Raw genomic sequence first — 22,146 nt, 5'->3', positions numbered from 1 at the left:
CTCCCAAGAAAGAAGGTCTGGCAGTTGATGTGCTCAGTCTCAGACACCACAGAGGTCACTGGCCTCACCTGCTTTCTACACTGCAAGCTGATTCTGCTCTGGGAGCCATAGTTTTCTTAGCAGAGACCCTACCTTCAGGCTTGTTAAAGAATCATAAAGGGCAAGGTTGCAAAAGTGTTCTGTGAAAGCTTGTCTTTCCTCTTGTTGGGGGAGACAGCACACAGAGTTTGGGGTTCCTGCTTCCAGTTGGCAGCTCCTGAGTCTTCAAGAGTACATCCTCACCTCTTGAGGGCATGAAGCTGGGAAAGTTGTAAGCACAAACCGAGCCCTGACACCAGTTGCAGCTTCCAGAGAAAGAGGATAATAATAAATAAGTGTAAAAAGAGTTAACATACCCTTTAAGCCAAGAAAAAATACATCAGGAGGGACAGTCACAATTGAGTGAACTCAGGAGTCTTGAGGGGCTGGAACATGGGGCCAGGAGGGAGTGGGGGTTCAAAGGGGTAAGGGTCCCACTTCCCAGCTCCCAGAGAAGCAGAGGAACAGAACAGGATGTGTGTGGCAGCTGCCAGAGGAAGTTCCACCCTGGCTGAAGCAGCTGCTCCTCTGCCCCAGCAAGGCCCATGCTCTGTGGCCATTCTTAACGGCAGGCACCTAGCGGGACAGTGGTGTCTGCTTCAGGGACATGAGCACCGAGCGCAGGCGGGACACATCTTTGCACTGCTTGCTGCTCTTGGGGTTGAAGTCACACAGCTGGGCTACCTTCTCCCACTCCGTGCCTGGGGTCTCCTCCTTGGATTCCTTCACAAAGGCCTCTTCGGATGCCCTGAAGGTGGAGAAAGGACAGGCGTTTTCATGGTTGTCTTCTCCTGGGTAACTAATGTTCTGCTCCCATCAGTCTGTGGTGTGCAGCCTACTCTGGGGCATTAGCCAGAAGTCTCCCCGGCCCTGCGCCCTATGATTTCAGCCATCTGGAAAAAAACCTAGGCCTAAGTGTGGAAGCCTAAATCATCTAGACTAGGGCTTTTGAACTTACTGTCACCTCCTTCTGAGAGGGTTTTTCACTGGCTCATGCCTATTGCTTTTTGTTAGAGCCCAAGCTGCTCTTTCACTCTTTTTTTTCAAATATTTATTTATTTACTAGGTATACAATATTCTGTCTGTGTGCAGGCCAGAAGAGGGCACCAGATCTCATTACAGATGGTTGTGAGCCACCATGTGGTTGCTGGGAATTGAACTCAGGACCTTTGGAAGAGCAGACAATGCTCTTAACCTCTGAGCCATCTCTCCAGCCCTGCTCTTTCACTCTTGAGCTCAGGGGGTCCTCTTGCCTTAGCTCCCCAGTACTGAGATTACAGGTGTGTACCACTGCACCCGGCTAGCACATTGCTTAACATTTCATTCCCAGGGTGGGCTTCACCTCCTCAGAAAGGCCTTCCTAGTCTGGGTATTCTGTTTTCTGTCTCTCCCTTCCTACCCCTTCCTTTTTGTTTGTCTTTGTTTACATGGGTCTCACATAGGCCAGGCTAGGTGCATGGCCAAGACTGACCTTGAACTCCTGACCTTGCTGAGAGCTCAGTGTGTGCCATCACACCGGGCTCACTCAGTATCTTTCCATATTAGTTCCCGCACTGGGGTTCCTGGTAAAAGCCACCAGCTTCCCCCTGCCTTTCTGTCCTTCTTTTTCAGTACTAGGGATTGAACCTGGGCCTCAGATATTTTGGGTAAGTCTACCACTAAGCTATGTCTCTACCTCTACCTCAACTGTTTGCAACACCTCCAAGACCTTCACCAAGAGAGAACACTGACTAACCCCCTAACCAACTATGTAATGGCTGTAGGATTGCCTCCAAGCATATCTGACTACAGAAACCTGAGCTCGAAAGTTCTGTGTGAATGGAGTCACAGCCTGGGGAAGGCTCTATTGGAAACTTTGCTCCAGTTGGAATCATGCTAGAATAAAAACTGGGGTGATCTCTGCTTCAGGAGTCTCTGCTTGTTTAGATGGTGCCGGGTGTTGAATTTCTGTCTGTAGGTATGACAGGCAAGAACTCTACCACACTTCAGAATTTCTGGTTGATAGTTTTGAAAGTCACTGACTTAGAGTGCTCAGCTGTAATTGTAACACACACCAGGGTTCAGTGACCATAGTGGAAAGGGGACAGAAAGATCTTATAGAGCCAGCGGTCAAGAGGGATGGAGAGCAAGTGTCTTCTGTCATGACAGGACACTGGCAGGCATGAACTCACAGGAGCTCATTACCTGTACAAGAGCAAACCAGTCAGCATTCTAGCATGGAGTGGGAAGGGTTCACGAGCCCTCACCCGTAACTGAGGAGCTGTATAGACAGCCTATGGCTTCTGGGGGAGGGGAAGTCAGTTTTGTTTATTGGTGTGGCTCCCCATAGGTCCATACTGAGGAGTTGATGAACAGCACCAATTGGACTCAGTTATTTGGGAGGGGGAAGAAAGGATACAAAGTTGGGGGGCAGTTGGGAAGTGGGCCTGGATGTTAGCAGAGCTCTCCAGGTGACCCCACTGTGTTACACCTACTAGAAGAGCTGGCCCAGGTTCAATGACGTGGCCGTCTGTCATGATCTTGTCTTTCTGCAGTGTACTCGGCTAACCTGTGCAGGGAGAAGCATGGTTTCCACTCTTCTGAGCTGTTCTCTGACCTGAGCAGCCATGGTGACGGGTCTATGCTGTGTGTGGCTGGACAGCGGGTGTGATGAAGGATTTATCCTTGGAGCTGCCCATCAGGGTCAAGAGGTTGCCCTCTGTCTTTACTGCTGATCTGTGGGCCATGGCCGGCAGCATGGGCATCCCCATGGAGCTTATTAGAAACAGGCTGAGCTCACCTCAGTCCTGCAGAACCAGAATCTGCTTTGCTCAAGTTCCCTTGGAAATGCGTGGGCAGGTAGAAGGCTGAGAAGTCTTGATTCCAATTCTGTCTCCTTCGTAGCCTCCTTGGGTCCTCTGGACCATTTCCCTGGGTCCATGAGGAGCACTGAATCCAGCAGTGTTCTACAGCACCCACTCCTGCCAGGTGTCCCTTTCCCTGTTAGAAGCCTCCATGGCTCACCACTGCCTTGAGGTTAAATCTACGTTTCTTAGCCTAGCACAACAGAGAGTCCTGCCGGGACCTCCTAGCCTCAGTGTTCATCCATCCCCATAAGCCCCACCCCTCAGTCCTCTCCAGGCCTCTGCCCCAGCTGCTTCTCCCATCTAGAGTGCCCTTCTCAACCCTTACTACCCAACAGTTCATCTTTAAATCTTAAGGTGCAGCCAAGAGTCATGAGCCTGAAGCACTGGGTCCCCAGCAGAGAGGGCGGCTTCCAGAGCTCATAATATAAATGTGTTCCCATCCATGAGCAACTCGCAGAGTGAGGGCTATGTGTCTCTTCTCTGTGTTTGACCAGTGACTGGCATGGGATTAGTACCAGCAGGTAAGGGCCAGATGGGCGAAGGAGGGGGTGGGCAGAAGGAAAGGAAGGCTGCTACCTGCTGTGCCCATGCTGTGTAAGGGAGGAACAGTGCAGATGGCAGCAGAGGCTGCAGTGGCATGTGGTTCAGCAGGCCTGGCTCCAGCAGGAACAGTAAAGACATGTGTGAAATGAGTAAACAGCACTGCTGTCCAGAGCGCACTGCCTACGCCTGGGGCTGGTATGAGAGAAAACCCGCTTGCCATTCCAAATCCAGAGCAGCACAGTGCCAGCCAGATTCCAAACTCAGATACACAGGAGAGGGGCTGCTGTGGAGTGAGCCAGGCATCACGGTCAAGTCAGTGCGCTTGGGTCGGGGCAGGGTAGACACAAAGACATCCCTTACTGTTTATGCCTTCAGCACTCTATGCTTGGTGTTTGTCCAATGAAACTCCCCTTCTCACCTACCCATCCACAAGAAGCATCTCAGAGAAGAACTAGGCTGCTGTGACTCCTGCCCTCCCATGTGACGCTAGGTAGTGCACGCCCTCCTCCGCCCCCACTTGGGAACTCTAATGGGCAAAGCTGCCTCCAGTTTGGTGGAGGGACAGAAATGGAAGGGTGAAAGGCAAGGGCTGCACTGGCCCTGGAGTTCGCCTGCTGCTCTGGTCATTGCTCTGAGCCCAGCCACATGCATTTATACCACACAGACAAGAGACTCTGAAAAACCGCTGGGCTGCCCTCCACAGCTGCCTGCAGAGAGCAGAGACACGTACACATAGCCAATGACATCAGCATCTGGCTGCTGGTAGAACGCTTTGTCAGCGATCCTTGAGGAGAAAGTTAGGAGAAGGAGTTAGGTGGGGGAAGACAGACAGCAAGACAGGCAGGCACAGGGTTAAAGAGAAAGAGAAACATGTGTTAGTACCTCCATAGGAGACATGTTAGGAAGTACAATTTAAAAGCTAACAATTACCCATAAGAGTGGGGAGTGCTGTACCTTTGATGACTTCCTACTGCTCAATGAGGTCTCTTCCCAAGACCCTTCCAATGCCATTCCCATAAGCCACCTACTTCCTAAAACCATTCCCTCTATACCTTGACTCCCTGTAGACCAACAACACACTATATGCTCCCAGCTCTAGAATGTTCTTCCTTATATTAATCCTTTTCCTGATGAACCATTGTCACCCCTCAAAGACAAGTTTCTAGACCAGTGGTTCTCAACCTAATGCAGAGATCCTTTAACACTCATGCTGTACTAACCCTCGACCATAAAGTTATTTTGTTGCTACTTCACAACTGTAATTTTGCTACTGTTATGAATCATAATGAAAATATCTGATATGTGAGATATGGATAAGTGACCCTGAGGGGGGTGTTGTGGCCCACAGGTTGAGAAACACTGGTCTAGACACTGGTTCTTCTCTGGCATGCTAATTGTTTCTTTGCTTCTATGATCTTCACGCATAGAGTCCCAATAGATCCAAGTTTGGCTGCACACGTGTGATTCACTCCTCTGAACTCCTAGAGGACACAGAAGGGTCCTCATCTGACACCCAGTATCCAACTTGGCACGCAGCATTTTGGTTATATCTCCCTCCCAGGCAGATCTTGTATCTTGAAGGGCACAGCATCCAAAGCAGGAGAGCATCCATGTCCACAAACATGTTCTCTGGTTTGCACCCACGCCCCTATTTGGCCTGTGCTTTACAGGATCAGCTGCTCACCCTGCAGTCCACTGGCCCCCTTGTGCAGCCCAGTGAATGAGACTTTCACCCTGGCTGGGTCCCATTGGAGTGCCCCCCTCCTGTCTACAGTCAGGGGCCTGGCCTGGGCACATAGCCCGAGCCAACTCTGGCAGGAGCTGCTAGATGCTTGCTGTTTTCACCGAGCTTGCCAACCCAGTAGAGCAGAAAACTGAAGCTGCTGCTCCCATACACAGTGTACGTCCAACAGGAAGCCCAGAGCAGAAGGAAGCTCAGCTGAGCAGCAGGGAGACTGCTGACTGACTTTGTTTGTGCCCCAATGCCACTGTTCTGGCCTTTTCGTTTATACGGGCCACTAATGCTCATCCCTTAGCCACACTGGGATGAAGTACTGTCATTTCTATAAAAAGTAAAATCAAATACTCCCTACCAGGCCTGTGCCTCTCTGAGTTACCTACAAAGGGCTCAGGGTCCTGGAGAGTCTAGTCACACTCCATTGTGGCACCGTTCTGCTGCCTGTCAGTCACAGAGAGGGCTCAGGAGTGGGCGTGCTGAGGAACCCCAGGCTTCCAGCAGCTCTTTCCTCCATGTCTTTACTACATCACCTATCTCAAGACAGCCCCCAACACCACCATGCCCTTCATTGCCTCCATGGTGCCTTCATTATCTCCTCAGACCCCTCAGGTGCTCATGGCTCACCTCATCTCCTCACAGCCACCCCTCGTGCTGCCATGACTGCCCTCAGTCTCCTCAGCTCCCCTCGGGTCCCCAGGGTCACTCACCTGTTGTTGATCTTGTTCTTCTCAACCTGCTCGCTTTGGCGCTGGTTCCACTCCTCTAGGTCCTTCTTGGCCTTCTCCCGCCACTCCTGTTCAGTCACCTTAGAGGCAGCGTCTGTGAGCCCAGCGGAAGAATGAGCACAACTTTTCCGTGGGGAACAGCCACCCTGGATGCCCCACCCTTGGCCCCCAGGCAGCAGCCCCAGCACCCACCCTCAGCCAAGTGGGCCTGTACAGACTCCAAGGCTGCCTCACCTTGTCCCACCCACCGGGCTCCAGCCATCCCTGCTGGAATCAGTTCTCCCAGCTATGCCCTCACCCAGCTCCTGCAGCCTCTTCTTCTGTTCCTCTCTCCACTTTCGGATGCTCTCAGGCTCCTGAGTCAACCTGTCCGCCTGGGCAATTGCAGCATAGCCATCGGCAGGCCCGTTAGCCTCCTACAACATAAGCACAGTGTTCCCGGCCCATCACGGCTGCCCTGCTGTTTGTGCTCCTCTACTGCAACCAAGATAGCGCCCCCCATCAGGCCAGCCAGCCCATTTCCACCACCCAGTGACTTGACTCTCTGTGTTCCCTCTGCCAGCAGCTCTGCTCTCCTGTGGCCCCAGGCAGGGCACTCAACCTCTCTGTGCCTGATCATTGTCTCAAGCCCAGCCAACTCTTTTATACTCCCTTTTGTTCATCAGAAAACAGGATAAGTGATAGCACCCACTCCCGTAGAGTTGATACATGAAGTGAATTTTGAGCCAGGCGGTGGTGGTGCACACCTTTAATCCCAGCACTCAGCAGGCAGATCTCTGTGAGTTTGAGGCCAGCCTGGTCTACAAGAGCTAGTTTCAGGACAGGCTCCAAAAGCTACAGAGAAACTCTGTCTCGAAAAAAACAAAAAACAAACAAAAAAATGAGTTTTAAAACTAAATTTGGGGTTGAAGAGATGACTCCATCATTAAGGAGGCTTTTTCCTTTTGCAGAGGACCTGGGTTCAGTTCCAAGCACCTACATGGTGGCTCACACCTGTCTGTAACTCCAGTTCTAAGGGATCGGTTGCCCTCTTCTGGCCTCTATAGGCATTTGCATGCTGGTGGTACACATACATACATACAAGCAAAACACACATAAAATAAATCTTTTTTTTTAAAGCTGTCACTCAGGAGGCAGAGGCAGGTGGATCTCTGTGAGTTCGAGGCCAGCCTGGTCTACAAGAGCTAGTTCCAGGACAGGTTCCAAAGCTACAAAGAAACCCTGTCTCAAAAACAAACAAACAAAAAAAGCTATAGACGTCATTTGTCTTGCACACAATGAGTCCCTTGTGCTACCATTATTAAAATCTGTTACTGTTGTATTACATGGTAAAACTTATTTATACAGCCTACTAATGTATTCATCTGTCATCAGAGTGTCACCTTTGTAACAGCAGGGACCTGGTCTGTTATGTTCCATCACTTTGTGTGCAGAGCCCTCCACAGTGCCTGGCACACAGGAGACTACAGACATTTGCTGAGTGAGCATGCAGCCCAGAGACAGGCAGAACCACCATACTAAAACTTTGCCATGGCAGGGGTGGGAACAGCTGGGGAGTTGGCTAAGCAGCTAAGTGTCGTGGGATCTTTGGTCACTGGGTAAAGGTGTATTTGTTGTGATTGGTGTGATAAAAAGCTGAATGGCCAATAGTATGGGCAGGATTTCCAGGGAGAGAAAGGAAGAGGAGAAATTGAGGCGTGCAGGAAAAGCCAGGAGACACAGAGAGGAAAGAGGAGGTGCAAGATGGAAGAGAGATAGCACCACGTGATAGAACATAGATTAATATAAAAGTTGTAAGAGCTAGTTAGGAACAAGCCTAAGCTATAGACCGAGCTTTCATAATTAATAAGAAGCTTCTGTGTCATTATTTGGGAGTTGGGTGGCAGGACAGAAAAAGACTTGTGACAGTTAAGAGCATGACTGCTTTTTCAGGGGACCCAGATGTGGTTCCCAGCACCCACATGGCAGCTCACAACCATCTGTCACTTCAGCTCCAGAGGGTCTGACATAGACATAGAGCCTGTAGGCTCCAGGCATAGACATACACGCAGGCTTTGGAAGTTTGAATGGGAACAGTCTTTATATTATATATTTAAATGCTTGGTCCCCAGTTGGTAAAACTGTTTAGGAAGGGTTAGAAGGTGTAGCTTGTTGGAAGAGCTGTGTCACTGGGGGCTGGCTTGGAGCTTTCAGAGCTCACCCATGGCTAGTTAGCTCTCTCTGTCTCGTGCTAGTGGCTCAAGAAGCCAACTCTCGGCTACTGCTCCATCACCACGCCTGCCCGTCTGCTGCCGTCCGTGCTCCCCACCATGATGGTAGTGGACTCTGACCCTCTGAAACAGTAATCTCCAAATAAACTTTCTTCTCTAAGCTGCCTTGGCCGTGGTGTCTTATTACAGCAATAGGAAAGTAACTTAAGACACAAGCAAAATACCCATACACATAAAATACTAAAACCTTGCTGTGGCAGACTTGGACTCTAAAGCCATACGATCCCAGTGCTGAAAGCTGGAAGATGTGTGTTTGGCTGAGTGAGTTCCTGGACATATCCAGCCTGTTTTCCTCGCTAAGAATGGGACTCGTAGTAAGACGGCCTCTCAGACTTGGTGCTGGGGTTTGATACAACAGGATTTGTAAGACATTTATTTCTTTGCATAGAGACAGGGCCTCATGTCGCCCAGGATGGCCTAGAACTTGTTCTAATGAAGATAATCTTGAACTTGTGATTATCCTGCCTCCACCTCCAGAGTGTAGGAATCAGGTTGTGCCACTGTTCCAGCTTTATTCAGTGTTGGGGATGAAACTCAGAGTGTTGTGCTAGCTAAGCAAGCACTACCAACTGAGCTACACTCAGAACCCTTTGGAAGACAGACAGTGCCTGCGCAGAACGGTGGCCCAGAGGGTTGTAGTAGAATCATTCTATTTATTTATTGGTATGTGCGAGAGAGGACCTAAGTGTGGAGGTCTGGGGGCAGGTTAAGGGAGTTGGTCCTCTCCTTCCACTCTGTGAGTTCTGGGATTGAACCCGGGTCCTCAGGCTTGGCAACAAGTGTCTTTGCTACTTTGCCATCTCACCAGCCCATCACTTTCATCTTTCATTCCCATTGTACAGAAGAGAACACCAAGGCCAAGAAGTGGATAGGAGATGTAGTGGGGTTCAGATCTGGTGACAAAGTTGCTAGAGCTTGAGACAGAAGTGTTGGGGGTTGTGTACTTCAGTAGGTCCTGCCACTGTGCCTGGCTGGTGCCTTGCCCTCCACTTTTCCTGTGGGCACTGACCCCCAGGGCTCTGACTGCTATGTGCCCTGCCTCCTTCCTCCACCGTAGGCATTTCCACTTCCTCCCAGCATGCTCCAGGCCCTTACATTCCAGGCATCTCCATCCCAGGTGCCCTGTCACAGTCTTCTCCACCTCTCCTATCTACTCAAAGTTCCCAGTGGGCAGGGCAGGGCCTCCTTACATTACAGCCCTCTATACTCCCCCAGATCCTGGTTCCCTGTCCCCCTTCATGCATTTGCACAATTGTAGGTATTGCTGTTGTTTAATGTCTTCCCCCCTCCCCCCCCCATACAGGACAGTATCTGGGAGCCTTCTGTCTCACCACTAATCCAACCATACAATAGGTGCTCAGTGAGCTGTAGCTAAATGAGCCAAGACCCCAGAGCTGGCAGTATCAGCTGTGGGGAGGAGCTTGGTAAGCACTCTGTGAAGCAGCAGGGCTCCATGGCAGGTGTCTGAGCAGTGAGGGCAGGGCCAGCCCTGGGCCACATGCCAGGTCCAAACATGCCCAGCCTTGCACCTAGGACACACTTTCCAACACAGAACCACACCTCATCAGGCCCTGTTGAAGCCTAAACCTTGTGTGTGTCCTTGATTTTTTTCCCCTTATCTACCCCAAGTTCAGTCTAACTGGAAGCTCTGTTGGTACTCTCCTAAGGTATGTCCCCAATCAGATTACTTCCCATTTTCTTCCCTTTCAACCCCTGATGACTTTGTTCTGGATTCAATCCCCAGATGCAAAATAAAGTGACCCACGCAAAGCCTAACAAAAATAATGTCCTGTCCAGTTTTAAAATGTCCCAAAAGCTGAGCATGATGGTGCACGCCCTTAATCCCAGCACTCAGGAGGACCTCTGAGCTCAAGGCCAGCCTGGTCTACAGAGTGTTCCAGGACAGCCAGAGCCACACAGAGAAACCCTGTCTCAAAAAAAAAAAACCAAAAAAAAAAAAAGACTAGACACAGGGCTGTAGATATGGCTCAGTGGTTAAGAGCACTGGCTGCTCTTCCAGGGGTCCTGAGTTCAATTCCCATCCCATTTACCATATATATGGTGTCTCACAACCATCCGTAATGTAATCTGGTGCCCTCTTCTGGCCCGCAGGCAGAAATGCAGATGAAACACTATACATAATTAATAAATCTTAAACACACACACATACACACACACAACAACAACAAACCCAAAGGCTTTCTACTGCAATTTGAATAAAAATCCAAGTGTCCTGCTCTCTCCTGCCCCCTGATTTGGTGGTCAGTGAACACTTGACACACTGTCCCTCCCCATCCCTAAGTGTCCTAGTCTGGAGCTCTCTTCCCTTAGGTCTAGGGCTTCCATCTTCACCACTCTTCCTGTTTAATTCAACCCAGTGCCCTCCCATGACGACCATTGTTTGTTTTGTTTTCTTAGTAATAGAATAAACTCAGATCCACTGAGCTATATCCCAGGCCTGCCCCTCCTGCTTTCTTTTCAAATTACATTTATTTATTGTGTGTGTATGCACACACCATGTAAGTATGGAGGTCAGAGGACAACTTGCAGGAATCAGTTCTCTCCTTCCACCATGCAGGTCCCAGGGATCAAACTCAGGTCATCAGGATTGAGAGCAAGCTTCTTATGGGTGAGCTATATTGCTCCTTCCTTCCTCTCTCCCTCCTCCCCTCCCTCCCTTCCTTCCTGTTTTGAGACAGGGTCTTGTTGAGTTACCCAGTTTGGCGGTGAATTTTTGATCCTCCTGCCTCAGCCCCCAGGTAGCTGAGTTTACAGGCCTTGCCCCACCCCGAGCTGTGGCCACTTTCCAAATAATTTCTCCACAGTCAGCCTCTCTTCTGTGTCTGCTCATCGGTCACTGACCCTCAGCTATGAAGTTATTTCCACAACAGTGGCCTCTGTAATTAAATATATGCAGTTTTGTTTCTTGTCATTATTTCCTAAATAGTATCCTCTGACAACTCTTTGCAAAGCAGTTACATTGTATTAGGGATCACACCTAATCTAGAGCTAATTTAATGTGCACAGGAGGATGTGGATGGGTTACGTGCAAATACCACGCCATTTCCCTCACACCCACTGCTGGGATTGGACCTGGGGCCTTGTAAGTGTTCTGCTAAGCCACACCACAGCCTCAATACTTTACCATTTTATTCCAATACGGATTTTTATACTTTCAGGGTTCTGGACCAGTTCCTTTTGGAACCCGGGGACAGCTGTATTTATTGTCTGCAGAGCACTTGTTGCTTCTGAAATGGCTGTTTACATGGATACTTTATGCCCTTCCCCAGCCCTCTAGCCACCTAAGAAAGTATGATCTACCAGGCTGGAGAGATGGCTCAGCCGTTAAAAGCACTGTCTACTTTTCCAGATGACCCAGGTTCAATCCCCAGCACCCACATAGCAGCACAGGGCAGCTCACAACTGTCTGTAACTACAGTTCTAGGGAATTTGACACCCTGACACAGACTTGCATACAGGCAGAATACCAATACACATAACTTAGAAATAAATAAATCATGTAAAAAAGAAGAAGTTAGGATTCCTGAGCACTTGTAACTAAACAGATGTCTTTGATCTTTACAGTTCCTCTGAGAAGGTTTGATTGCCCTTGTTTTATAGGTAAGGGAACTCTAGTTCCAAAGTGCCACGGTCACCCTTGGCAAGCAAGTGACAGAGCCAGGTTCAAACTGAATAACTGGGTGTGAACATCCTTGGCACAAGACAGCTGACAGAAACACTGCTGCTTCTGTTCTGTGGCTCCTGTACTGCTACCTCCGGGCTACTTCTCAGCTCACTTAGTGGACAAGTCAGTAATTTATAAGACGCTGTCTTGGTCACAGAGTACTTTTCCCAACAACCCTGTGGGGACACCGGCTACAAATGAGAAACCAGGCCTTGAAAGGTTATTAATCTAATGTCATCCAGCTGGGAAAAGCCAGAAAATGAATTGTTGGCTTCCACTGCTGTCTGTGGTCTGGGTGTGAGGCCTGAGCAGCCCTTGGAGGAATTCTCCTACACACCCAGGGCACATGAGTCTCGGTTCCAAACACCTCCCATACCTTGAGGTAGATCTGGCCTTGTTCCAGGGCCAGGATATGAGATCTGCTCAAGCTGGGACCACTTCCTACACCACACAGGAGGCAGCTGTCGTGCTGTGGCTGAGAGTTACGTGTGACTCCTCTTTAGGCAGTCATATCAGCCCTGGGTCTGTGGCCTCTAAGGGCTTTCCTGACACGTTCCTCTATGCAGCAGACCCCACAGGCGCTCTGGATGAGCCCAAGCCAAATGTCGTATTACCTTCTGTTCCCTCAGCCAGGACCACAAGGCCTCCCTAGGCGGCCTTGAAACCCACTTCTTGTGTTACTTCCCTGTTGGGCTCCCAGACTTGAGCTCCTGAAGTTACTGAAGCCATGTAACTAGCACAGCTATTGAATCTCCTTGAGAGAAAAAGGGTATTAAAAGAAGCTGCGTAAGGGGGAATTGGGATTAAGTAGGTTAATCCCTGTAAAGCTCTCAGCTGGTTTTAGACACAAAACACTCAAGTTGTTAGATTTTTTTAAGGCCTCAAAATGTGCCCCATGCTAGCCTTGAACTTATGACCTCCTGTCTCAGCATTACTCTCAAATCCAAGCTCCTGGGCTATCGTGACTTCTTTCCAGGTCTCTGTACTCCATTAGAAATGAGCTTTGGGGACAAACATTCCATTGGCTTTGCCTTCACATCCACCGCCGCAGCGCAGGCCTGGCCCACAAAGAATGTGAGTTGAGAAATGAATGAACAAATGGTTGATTATAAAGCCAGGGGAGGGCCCTGGAAAGACACTGAACATTGTATCAGAGGCCTGGCTTAAAGTGCCTGTTCTGCCACGCACTGGGTGATTACTGTCGAGAAAAATCCCTTCCCTAGGCAACTTTGATTTCCAAACTCTGAAAGGAGAATGACAGCATCCCACTCAAGGAACCTAGTAATGCTTTATACAAAGCAACAGCCATGGAATCACTGCCCACTCGCGTAAGGAAGTATGACTACTGAGGCTTACTGTCACCGTGTGGCTAGGGTCCTCACTACCAGACAGCGTGAGTTCAGCAGCGTTGCTGGCTGGCAGGTCCGAGAAATACTTCACTGGCTTTTCTCCTGGTCACTTTGGATTTATTTTCCTGTCTGTGCCAGTGAGTGTCAGGCCACAACTGAGGTTCAGCCTCCCGGCTAGGAGGTGGGGTCACTTCCAGAAGGTGAGCAGCCCAGGGCTATAATAGCCATACTAGTGGCTGAAGACGTACTCTGAACTCCTCCAAAGCTCCATTGAGGAAAGGGCTGGGTATGGCCAGGAGCAGAAAGCAAGAGGCCACAGACAAGCCAGCTGATCTCCACCCAGCCTCCTGCCCCACCCACCTCCTGAGGGACTTCTTGCAGGCCAAGAGCACGCTAAAGCTCCAGGGATGGCCAGGATGATGAGGCATATCCGCCTTCAGGATTGGGCAGCTCAAGCTAAGCTGGGCTGAGCTGTTGAGTCCTGTCAGTAGCTCACAGAAGAGAAGAGATGCAAGGGAGGGTGGAGAGGAGAGGAGGAGTCCTGCAAGGGTCCTCCATCCCTGTCCCTGTCCCCATGGGTCCGGAGGAGCTGGAATAGGTGCTGGTCACTAACCCTCGAACTGTTTGTGGGATGAGGTTGGTAGCTGTCACCCACAGAGTCTACCAGGAAAGACTGAGGTATAGAGGCTCTTGGATGTGCTGGGTTTGCACAATCCTAGGTCTCCACCCCTAAAAGTACATGCCAAATGCTGCTGTGATCGTCCTAAAGATAGTTTTCTGGGTCCAGCAACAGAGTGAAGCACAGTGCAGAGTGTACGCCCATGCAGGTAGGCCGGAGCTATGCTGCTAAACTAAGGGAATCGTCTCTTCTGTGACCCTCCCTTGCCCAGGGGAATTCTAGGGCACCGTGGGTGTGATGTGATTCACAAATCAGCAAGCCTCCTAAGAGCAGAGAATAAGAATTACTGCTGAGGTCAAGTTGGGGGAAGGATAGAGAGGAAGAGCAAGGAAAGAGATATCTTGATAGAAGGAGCCATTATGGGGTTAATGAGAAACCCGGCACTAGGGAAATTCCCAGGATTCCACAAGGATGATCCCAGCTAAGAATCTAAGCAATAGTGGAGAGGGAGCCTTAACTGGCCTTCCCTGTAATCAGATTGAAGACTCCCTTACTTGACGTCATAGAACCCTCATCCAGAAACTGATGGAAGCAGAACCAAAGATCCACAACAAACCACTGGGCTCCTGGAGTACAATCGAAGAGAGAGAGGAGCCATAAGAACAGGGGGTCAAAATAATGATGGGGAACCTGCAGAGTCAACTGACCCAGAGTAGTGGGAGCCCACGGACCCTGAACTGGCAACTGGGGAACCTGCATAGGTCTGAACTAGGCCCCCTGAAGGCAGGTGACAATGGTGGCACTTGGGCAGTATATGGAGCTACTGGTAGTGAGACCAGGATCTAACCCTAGTGCATGAACTGACTGTTCATTCTCTATGGAGAGATACCTTGCTCGGTATAGGCATGGAGGTGGGTGTGTGTGTGTGTGTGTGTGCTTGATCCTGTCTCAACAAGATGATGGGACAGACTTAGTTGACTTCCTAGGGGAAGCCTTACTATCTCTGAGAAGTGGAAGAGGGTGGGGTGGGGGGAGGTGGGGAAGAACAGGAGGAGAAGAGGGAGGAGGAACTGGGATTGGTTTGTAAAAAAAAAAAAAATTAATTAAAATAACTACGTCTGAGACTGTGCTCTTCAGATCTCCAAATGCAGAGTGATGTTGGAGTGAGGGGTGGAGGTGGTAGTTAGGGGTGGCTCAAGACCTGGACAGCCAGATCATCCAAGTGAGGAAAACTTCAGCAATGGTTGATATGACCCTGTGACTTCATATAAGTCCCTCCAACATCTGTAAATCTCAAACTTCTGTCAATTGAAAAGTACAAATCTACTGCTCAGTATGGTCTAGATCATCTTGCAGTTCCAAGTGCTGCTCCAGCACAGCCACTTTAGAACAGAGAGATCTTTTGAGCCATTAAAGTCCTCATGAATGTTCTTAGAGCCCAGAAGTGGCCCCTCAAGAGTCCTAACAGTACAAGAATAACACTTACTCCTTAGCTCTGCTGTATGCAACTGGACATGGAGCTGAGGGGTCCTAGGGAGACAGTGTTTTAACTCCCTGATGTTGAGTCATTTTCCAGAAATGGGGCTAGGCCAGTTTTCCTGTGTAAGGACCAGCCCATCCCACTTACATAAGAAAGTATTGTTTACTCTCCCAGGATTCAAGAGGCCAACTCCTCCACAGGGTGGGGCTCAGGAGATCAGGAAGCTGCAGGCCCCAATATCCTTGTCTTACCAAAGTTCAGAGTGAAGACTAGGCTCCGTCTAGACATTGGGGTTCTACACTCCTATGTGGGGATCTGGGGGTGCCACTGGCGTCTGCACTCTCCCGGTCTGTTTTTGTTCTGTTCTGTCTTTGTAGTGCTGGGGTTTAACTTGGAGCTTCTCCACTGAGCTCCATCCCCAGACTATCTTTAACAACAACACCCTCTACCCTCATCCACCCCCTTCCAGTCCCTGTGGTGCCAATAGAAGACAGGGCCCCTCACTCTCAGCAGTATCATCGTTCACAACTGGAATGCCTTTTCCAAATATTTGATGCAGACACTTAAAAATGAAAGTGACGTGCCACGATGTTCTGTCATTCATTCCGCAGGACGCTTTAATAAGGGCATGTATGACTGGAAGGGCAGGAAGCTCTGATAGCCCTTCATATCAGGACCTTTGATTCCCAGTCTGTTTAGGCCCCTGATTTGGGACATCCAGACTGTTTTAGTTTGTATGTGTTAGGAATCACGCTGCAGAGACTCTGGGTACCCTTTCGGAGAAATTCTGAATGTAGTCTCCCAATGGAAGAGCTCACCTAAAGTACTCAGTCAGGCCAGCCTCCCACCAGAAGTGCCTGCTTGGGCAGAGCTCTAATTTCCTTTGTTCCATGCCACTCCTTCCTGAGGACAACCTGAGCAACTCATCAGCTCCCACCTTCAATGGTTCCCTCCCCAACATGACAAGAAAATGGTCAAGGCAGCAGACAGTGAGCACTAAGTGACCTCCAGTGGAGACTAAAGGTGCTGAGCCTGGCACAGTCTCATCTTTGCTTACCTGAAACACATCTCCATTGACTGTCGTCCCCATGTCCTCAGAAGCAGCTGGAAAGAGCAAGGAGACAGAATCATTCACCGTCCAGTTGACAAGTGCATACAACCATGGGTATACTGACACTCTCCCCACACACATAATAGATATATAAACAACTGGCTGTTCCCTGTGCACCCGCTGTCATAATTAATATTTACCACAGCCCTGTAATAAAACAGTGACCCATTTTACAGATTCTCAAGTGGAGACTCAAAAAGGCTTCTGTGATTGCTCAAGATTACCTAGTCAGTGCACTGTTCCTTACCTGCGTGACACTGTGGAGCTGGGACCCGGTAAGTAGGCAAGGGTACTGCAGGCTTAGGGAGAGGCCACCAGGGATGAGGAAGAGAGGGTCTGTGTCTCTGCACGTCCTGGTGGAGCCTTGAGCAACCGCTCTGCCTGGGAGAACAGGACTCACAGCTCCCCCTGGGCAACACTTGGCCTATTTCTCTCTCTCTGTACCCCTCCCAAGGTTTCACTTTGTCTTCACAGTGAGTGACTCCTCCCAACTCCTTTGTCTAACATCCAGTTAGTCACAAATTACCTGTGGCTTCTGCTGCAACAGTGACCCTCAAAATTGCCTTTCCCTCGCTCCTATACCAGTCCACCCTGTGCCCCCCATCTCATACCTACACACCTGCTTTGGTTGGTCTGTCCTGCTAGTGGCAAGCACCCGGAAGAGCCCCATGGCTGTGTTCTTCAAAGCCATGCCCATGCATGGGACCTGGGCCTTTGTACAAGTTATCACTAGATGCTGAATAAACAAAGGACTTCTTTTTTTTCAATGGTGTACAAGTCACCTCCTACAGGGAGCCTTAGTCTACTTTCTCTACTTCCCCGAGGCACTAAAAGAAGGTATCATCTCTAGGGTACTGTAGAACACTACGCAGGGTGTCCCACTCTCGTGCAATGACACTACACAGGGTGTCCCACTCTCGTGCAATGACACTACACAGGGTGTCCCACTCTCGTGCAATGACACTACACAGGGTGTCCCACTCTCGTGCAATGACACTACACAGGGTGTCCCACTCTCGTGCAATGACACTACACAGGGTGTCCCACTCTTGTGCAATGGTTTGGTATGCCTGGGGGCATAAACTCCTAACCAGGCTCTGAAAGCCTTTCCTCAGGAAGGGCTCCTGCATAGAATGGGCGAACAGACACAACTGGCCAAATGACAATTCAATTGCTTTTTGGGGCTCACTGTAATTGGCAAGGCCTCTCTGAACCTGTCATGCCTACTAGCTGTGACCCACAGCAGGCCGTATGCAGTCATCACAGAAGGACAATTAGCCCTGTACAAGTTAGACAGGGCTGAGAAAACAGCAGTACTTCTGCCAGAGCCTGAAAGGACATGGGGGGAGGGCAGTCAGTCACCTGTCACTGATATAAATTCTAGCTTCATTACAGAGTCAAGCAGTGATTAGTCCTGATCTACTATGATAGCTCTCCCCTCACCCACTCAGACAGGGTTTCTACTGCACAGGAGGCCTGCTCGCTAACTGAGGGTGAGCCCAAATGGGTATGAGCATCCTCCTCAGCAGGGCTTCTGGGTAGCTTCTCTACCTAGCTTTCCCTTGCCAGGGTCCACTCCTGATACTGTGTGCCTATGGGAAGAGCCTTTGGAGAAGTGGCACTACCTCTCTTGGCAAGGCCACATGAGTTTCCTGGTGCCCACCTCAGCCTCCAGAAAGGTGGAGCATAGTCAGCTTCTTTGGGATGGCATACACACCCACTCACAGAATCTCCAGTGTCTATTCCACGGTGTTCTCTGGCTCTTAGACATTTATGATCCTGAGTCTACAGCAGAGCCCAAGAACAAATACAGCAAAGTAAATACAAGTCCCAAGGATATGCCGCTCTGTGTGGGGCCTCCTCAGATGCCTGACCCATTTGGGAATCCAGAACATTCCTGTGAGCTTACTGAGGCCCAGCAGGGGCAACAGATCACACAGAGTTGGCCCATAAGTCAGTCAGGCCAAGAGCCCAGAGAACTGGGTGTGAAAAAGTAGACCATCTGGGCCCTACCCAAAGCCGACAAGTGGAAACAAAGTGTCCACGGCTCAAGCCTGCTGCGGGGCATCTGCTCAGAGGAAAGGCTCAGTGGGGCTCTGGGCTCAGTCCTACACCACACAGGACTTTCCCCAGGGCCTCCTAAGAGCCAGCATTAGTGAGCTCAACATGGAGCCAGAAGACCCCATTGTATAAGGGGAGGTGACTCAGAGGTGTGCCTTGGTGGCTGCTGTTGGAGCTAGCTTCTTCCCAGCTCCCAGAAGGCCCTGGCCCTTTCCCTCAGACTACCAGGCTCCTCCCACTCCTGCTACTCAGAGGAGAAGGCTGCCTAGCACTGGCTAGGCTTAAGAGCATTAGGTCCACAGGGGCAGTGGTGACACACACCTTTAATCCTAGCACTCAGGAGGCAGAGGCAGGTGGATCTCTGTGAGTTCTAGGCCAGCCTGGTCTACAAGAGCTAGTTCCAGGACAGCCAGGACTAAGAAACCCCTTGCCTCCAAAAACAAAAACAAAAAAGCATCAGGTCCATTCTGCTTGTGCCTGAACGCCCTCTGATCTCCACTTCTGTGCTGGGCACCTGCAACACCACATGTAGGAGTCTGGAAGACTCTCAGAGGGCTGTGTCCCTGGCAGCTTCCCCAAGGATTATCACCTACTGCTTGTCTCCCGGTCGTCTCATATCTAGGGCCAGTCAGTGACTGGTCCCAATTGTAAGTCCCTGGAAAGACCACAGCTTGTTAACCCCCGGGGCCTTCATGGCTGTCCTCAGCCTGAATGCATGCCCTGCATGTCATCTGTCTTTCTCATGACTTTCTAATGACCTGGGGCCTCTGATGATGAGGGAAGAGCATTCTCAAGGAGTAATTGGACAAGTGAGTTCCACGGAGGAACATAAAGGGCCCATGCTGAGGAACTGAGAGCTGCTGCCTCAGACCTGTATGGCTTGGTTAGGCCTCTGCTTCTCCTTGCCGCATCCGGGCATCTCCTAGGCAGACCTACACAGTTAGTCTGTGGAGTAACAGTATGGATCCAGAAGGCCTGAAACCAAGCCTACCTCTCACAGCTGTGGAGCCCTAGGCCAGACACTCAAACTCTGGTTTCTTCTCCATTATTATTATTTACTCATTTGTGTGTGTGTGTGTGTGTGTATGTATGTTTGTGGTGCGCACACACATGTCAGGTCTGAGAACACGCGGGAGTGAGTTCTCTCTTATATGTGGGTTCCAGAAATCAAACTCGTGTGTCATCTCCCTGATTCACCATCACCCACTGGGCCGCCCTGATAACCCCGCAAACCCTAATTCCTTGCATGCTACAGAAGGCTTACTACTTTTCTCATGTCGGAGTTGATTGATTCAACCTCTCAGCCATACATAGATACGGTTCCTTCATTCTGTGTCCACAGTGGAGATGGCGACACAGCAAAATGTTGAATGAAAAATACATGTCTGTCAGAGAGCCTTGTGTTCACATACATATGTTTATTAGCAGCAGGCCCACTGAACCGCTCTAAAACTACAACCAGAAATAAGAAACAGTGTCTATTAGGAGTAAGGTCCTTTTTTTTTTTTAACTAAATATTTATACAAAATCGTTCCTTAAGGCAGAAGTATTAATGGTAAACATAACCTTGCAGGAAACAGGTCCTGAACCCTTAAGTCTGAAGCCATCCACAAAGGTCCTGGGCCACCTTTGTAAATCCACTAACCAGACAGTTATAGACAGGAAGGGTAGGACTCGTGGCCCTTTGTGCTCCTGTCCAGACTTACAGCCCTACACGGAAGACTGTGTGGTGAGGACAGAAGGAGACTAATTCCTGATTGCTATTTCCTAGCTGTTTCAATGGTGTACCTTTCGAGGCTCCCAGTGGCCAGTTCTGAAATGGGTTCAGTAACATGTGTGAAATTATTAAATGTAATTAACATGTCTCCTCCACTGCTGCAGGACAGCAGGTGGTCGGTCCCCAAGGAAGAGCCGCGACTTCCTGGAGAGTCCCCTGCTTCCCGGCAGAATGAACGCTAAGCCCTGGATCAGGAGGATTGCGTTCGTCCCACACCTGTACCACTTAGCTAGGACACTGGGACAGAGAATGACTCTCAGAACGGAGCAGGGGGAGGATTCCAAAGCCAGAGAGTGGAGGAGCTGGCCTGGGGATAAAATGTCACGACTAAATTCCTGTCCCCAAAGTCAGCGGATCCAGTCTCAGCCCAGACTCCAACTCATTTCCCCGGCTCCATTTCCCTGGCTCCTCCCTGCTTTCCTAGGCCCCACCGACACACAACCCCCGGGGTGCCTCTGATCAGCCCAGATAGCCAGGCTCCAGACTACTGCAGGAACCCAGGCCGGGTCTGACCGAGCCTGGGCCTCCTGCCCCCGGTGCTGGCCTCAGCCCCCGGTTCCAGGCCGCTGCGCTGACTCACCCCCGCTCGCGAGTCCCGGCTGCGCAGAGGCCACCTGGCTGCCGGCAGGTGCCCCGAAACCAGGGTCATTCTCGATGCCAGCAATCTCGCTCTCCTGCTGGGCCAGAAAGGCGGCCGCCGGGTCCTCCTCGGCGGCCTCGGGGGCCCCGCTCTCCGACGACGAGAAGAAGCCGAAATCCTCAGCCATCTTCCCCGCGTGGCTGCTGTCACCTCCCGCCCGCGCCCGCGGCCCGCACTTCTCGTCACCCGCCCGGCTCGCCTGTCACTGCGGCGGCAGCGGCGGGGCGGCGGGAGGAGCCGCCGCGGGAATGTGGTGACGTCAGCGTCCGAGGGCGGGGCCGGCGAGGCTCGGTGGTCGCCCCGCCCGCAGGCCCCCGCAGCCTTCCCGGTCTCCCCCTCCCCCCCCGTCGCCCCCGGCCCCCGCCTCGCCTGCTCCAGGGCATGATGCTGCGCGGAGGCCACTCCGGGTCCATTCACCACAAGTTTCTTCTGGAACACGACCGTCCTCTTCCTGCGTGAGAGGAGGGAACTGAGGCTCGGAAAGGCTTGCATGCCAGTCCGTGCAGCGGAGCCTTCACTTGGCCCAGGACTGTCTGTGACATCCTGCCTCCCCATCTGGCCGCATCCCGTATCTGCGTGACGGTCCCCTGAAATCAGGATGGTTCCTCTTTCTCTGTGTCTGGTGACACTGGTGTTCATGAAGTGGGCCAGTTGTTTTGTCTCTGGATTTGAGCTCTTACATTTCTTTATAGTTATTCAGATTTATAGTGACCCCGAGTTCGTAGCGTAGAATGCCAATTTGTCCCGTTATTGATTAGGTTCACGTTGATTACTCTGTTAAGGTGGAGCCTGCTTTCTCCATAGTAAAATTGCTATTTTCCTTGATAGTTAACATATGTATTGAGACTGGGCAGATTCTATGTCATGCCTCAAAGTCCAACCTCAATCTTTTTTTTAAAATATAGCCATAGGCTGACCTCGAACTCTTATGTAGCTGAGGCTGGTCTCCTGCCTCATCCTCCCAGATGTTGCACACATCATGCCTTTTTTTTTTTTTTTTTTTTTGGTTTTTCGAGACAAGGTTTCTCTGTAGTTTTGGAGCCTGTCCTGGAAACTAGCTCTTGTAGACCAGGCTGGGACTTTTTTATTTTTTAATAGACTATCTTTTTATTCTTTGATAATTTCATAATGTAAATAATGCATCTTGGTCATTTGCACCCCCCTCATATATCTCACTCCTCCCAGGTACCCCCAACACATCTCCCTCCCCCTTTATATCCTCTC

At 50.5% G+C, this 22,146-nt stretch overlaps 1 protein-coding gene across 2 annotated transcripts; it reads right to left on the bottom strand.

Moving 5' to 3' along the window:
- Window positions 1-371: 371 nt before the first annotated feature.
- On the bottom strand, window positions 372-21,154 carry Cltb (clathrin light chain B). 2 transcript variants are annotated; one of them, XM_075969580.1, is made up of 6 exons: window positions 20,863-21,154; window positions 16,391-16,437; window positions 6,229-6,346; window positions 5,913-6,024; window positions 4,198-4,251; window positions 372-826 (listed from the first exon to the last, which is right to left on the bottom strand). In XM_075969580.1, the coding sequence occupies exons 1-6, from the start codon at window positions 21,047-21,049 to the stop codon at window positions 655-657; spliced, it is 690 nt and encodes a 229-aa protein (XP_075825695.1). In that variant the 5' UTR covers window positions 21,050-21,154; the 3' UTR covers window positions 372-654. The 2 variants fall into 2 exon arrangements, with proteins under 2 accessions (XP_075825695.1, XP_075825697.1); XM_075969582.1 differs by lacking the exon at window positions 4,198-4,251 and having other exon boundaries at window positions 20,863-21,153.
- Window positions 21,155-22,146: the final 992 nt, after the last annotated feature.

This window comes from Microtus pennsylvanicus, chromosome 4 (genome assembly GCF_037038515.1).
Source record: "Microtus pennsylvanicus isolate mMicPen1 chromosome 4, mMicPen1.hap1, whole genome shotgun sequence".
Taxonomy (NCBI): Eukaryota; Metazoa; Chordata; class Mammalia; order Rodentia; family Cricetidae; genus Microtus; species Microtus pennsylvanicus.
The sequence above is the reverse complement of the archived record's forward strand: the minus strand, read 5'-3'. Positions and strand labels throughout refer to the sequence as shown.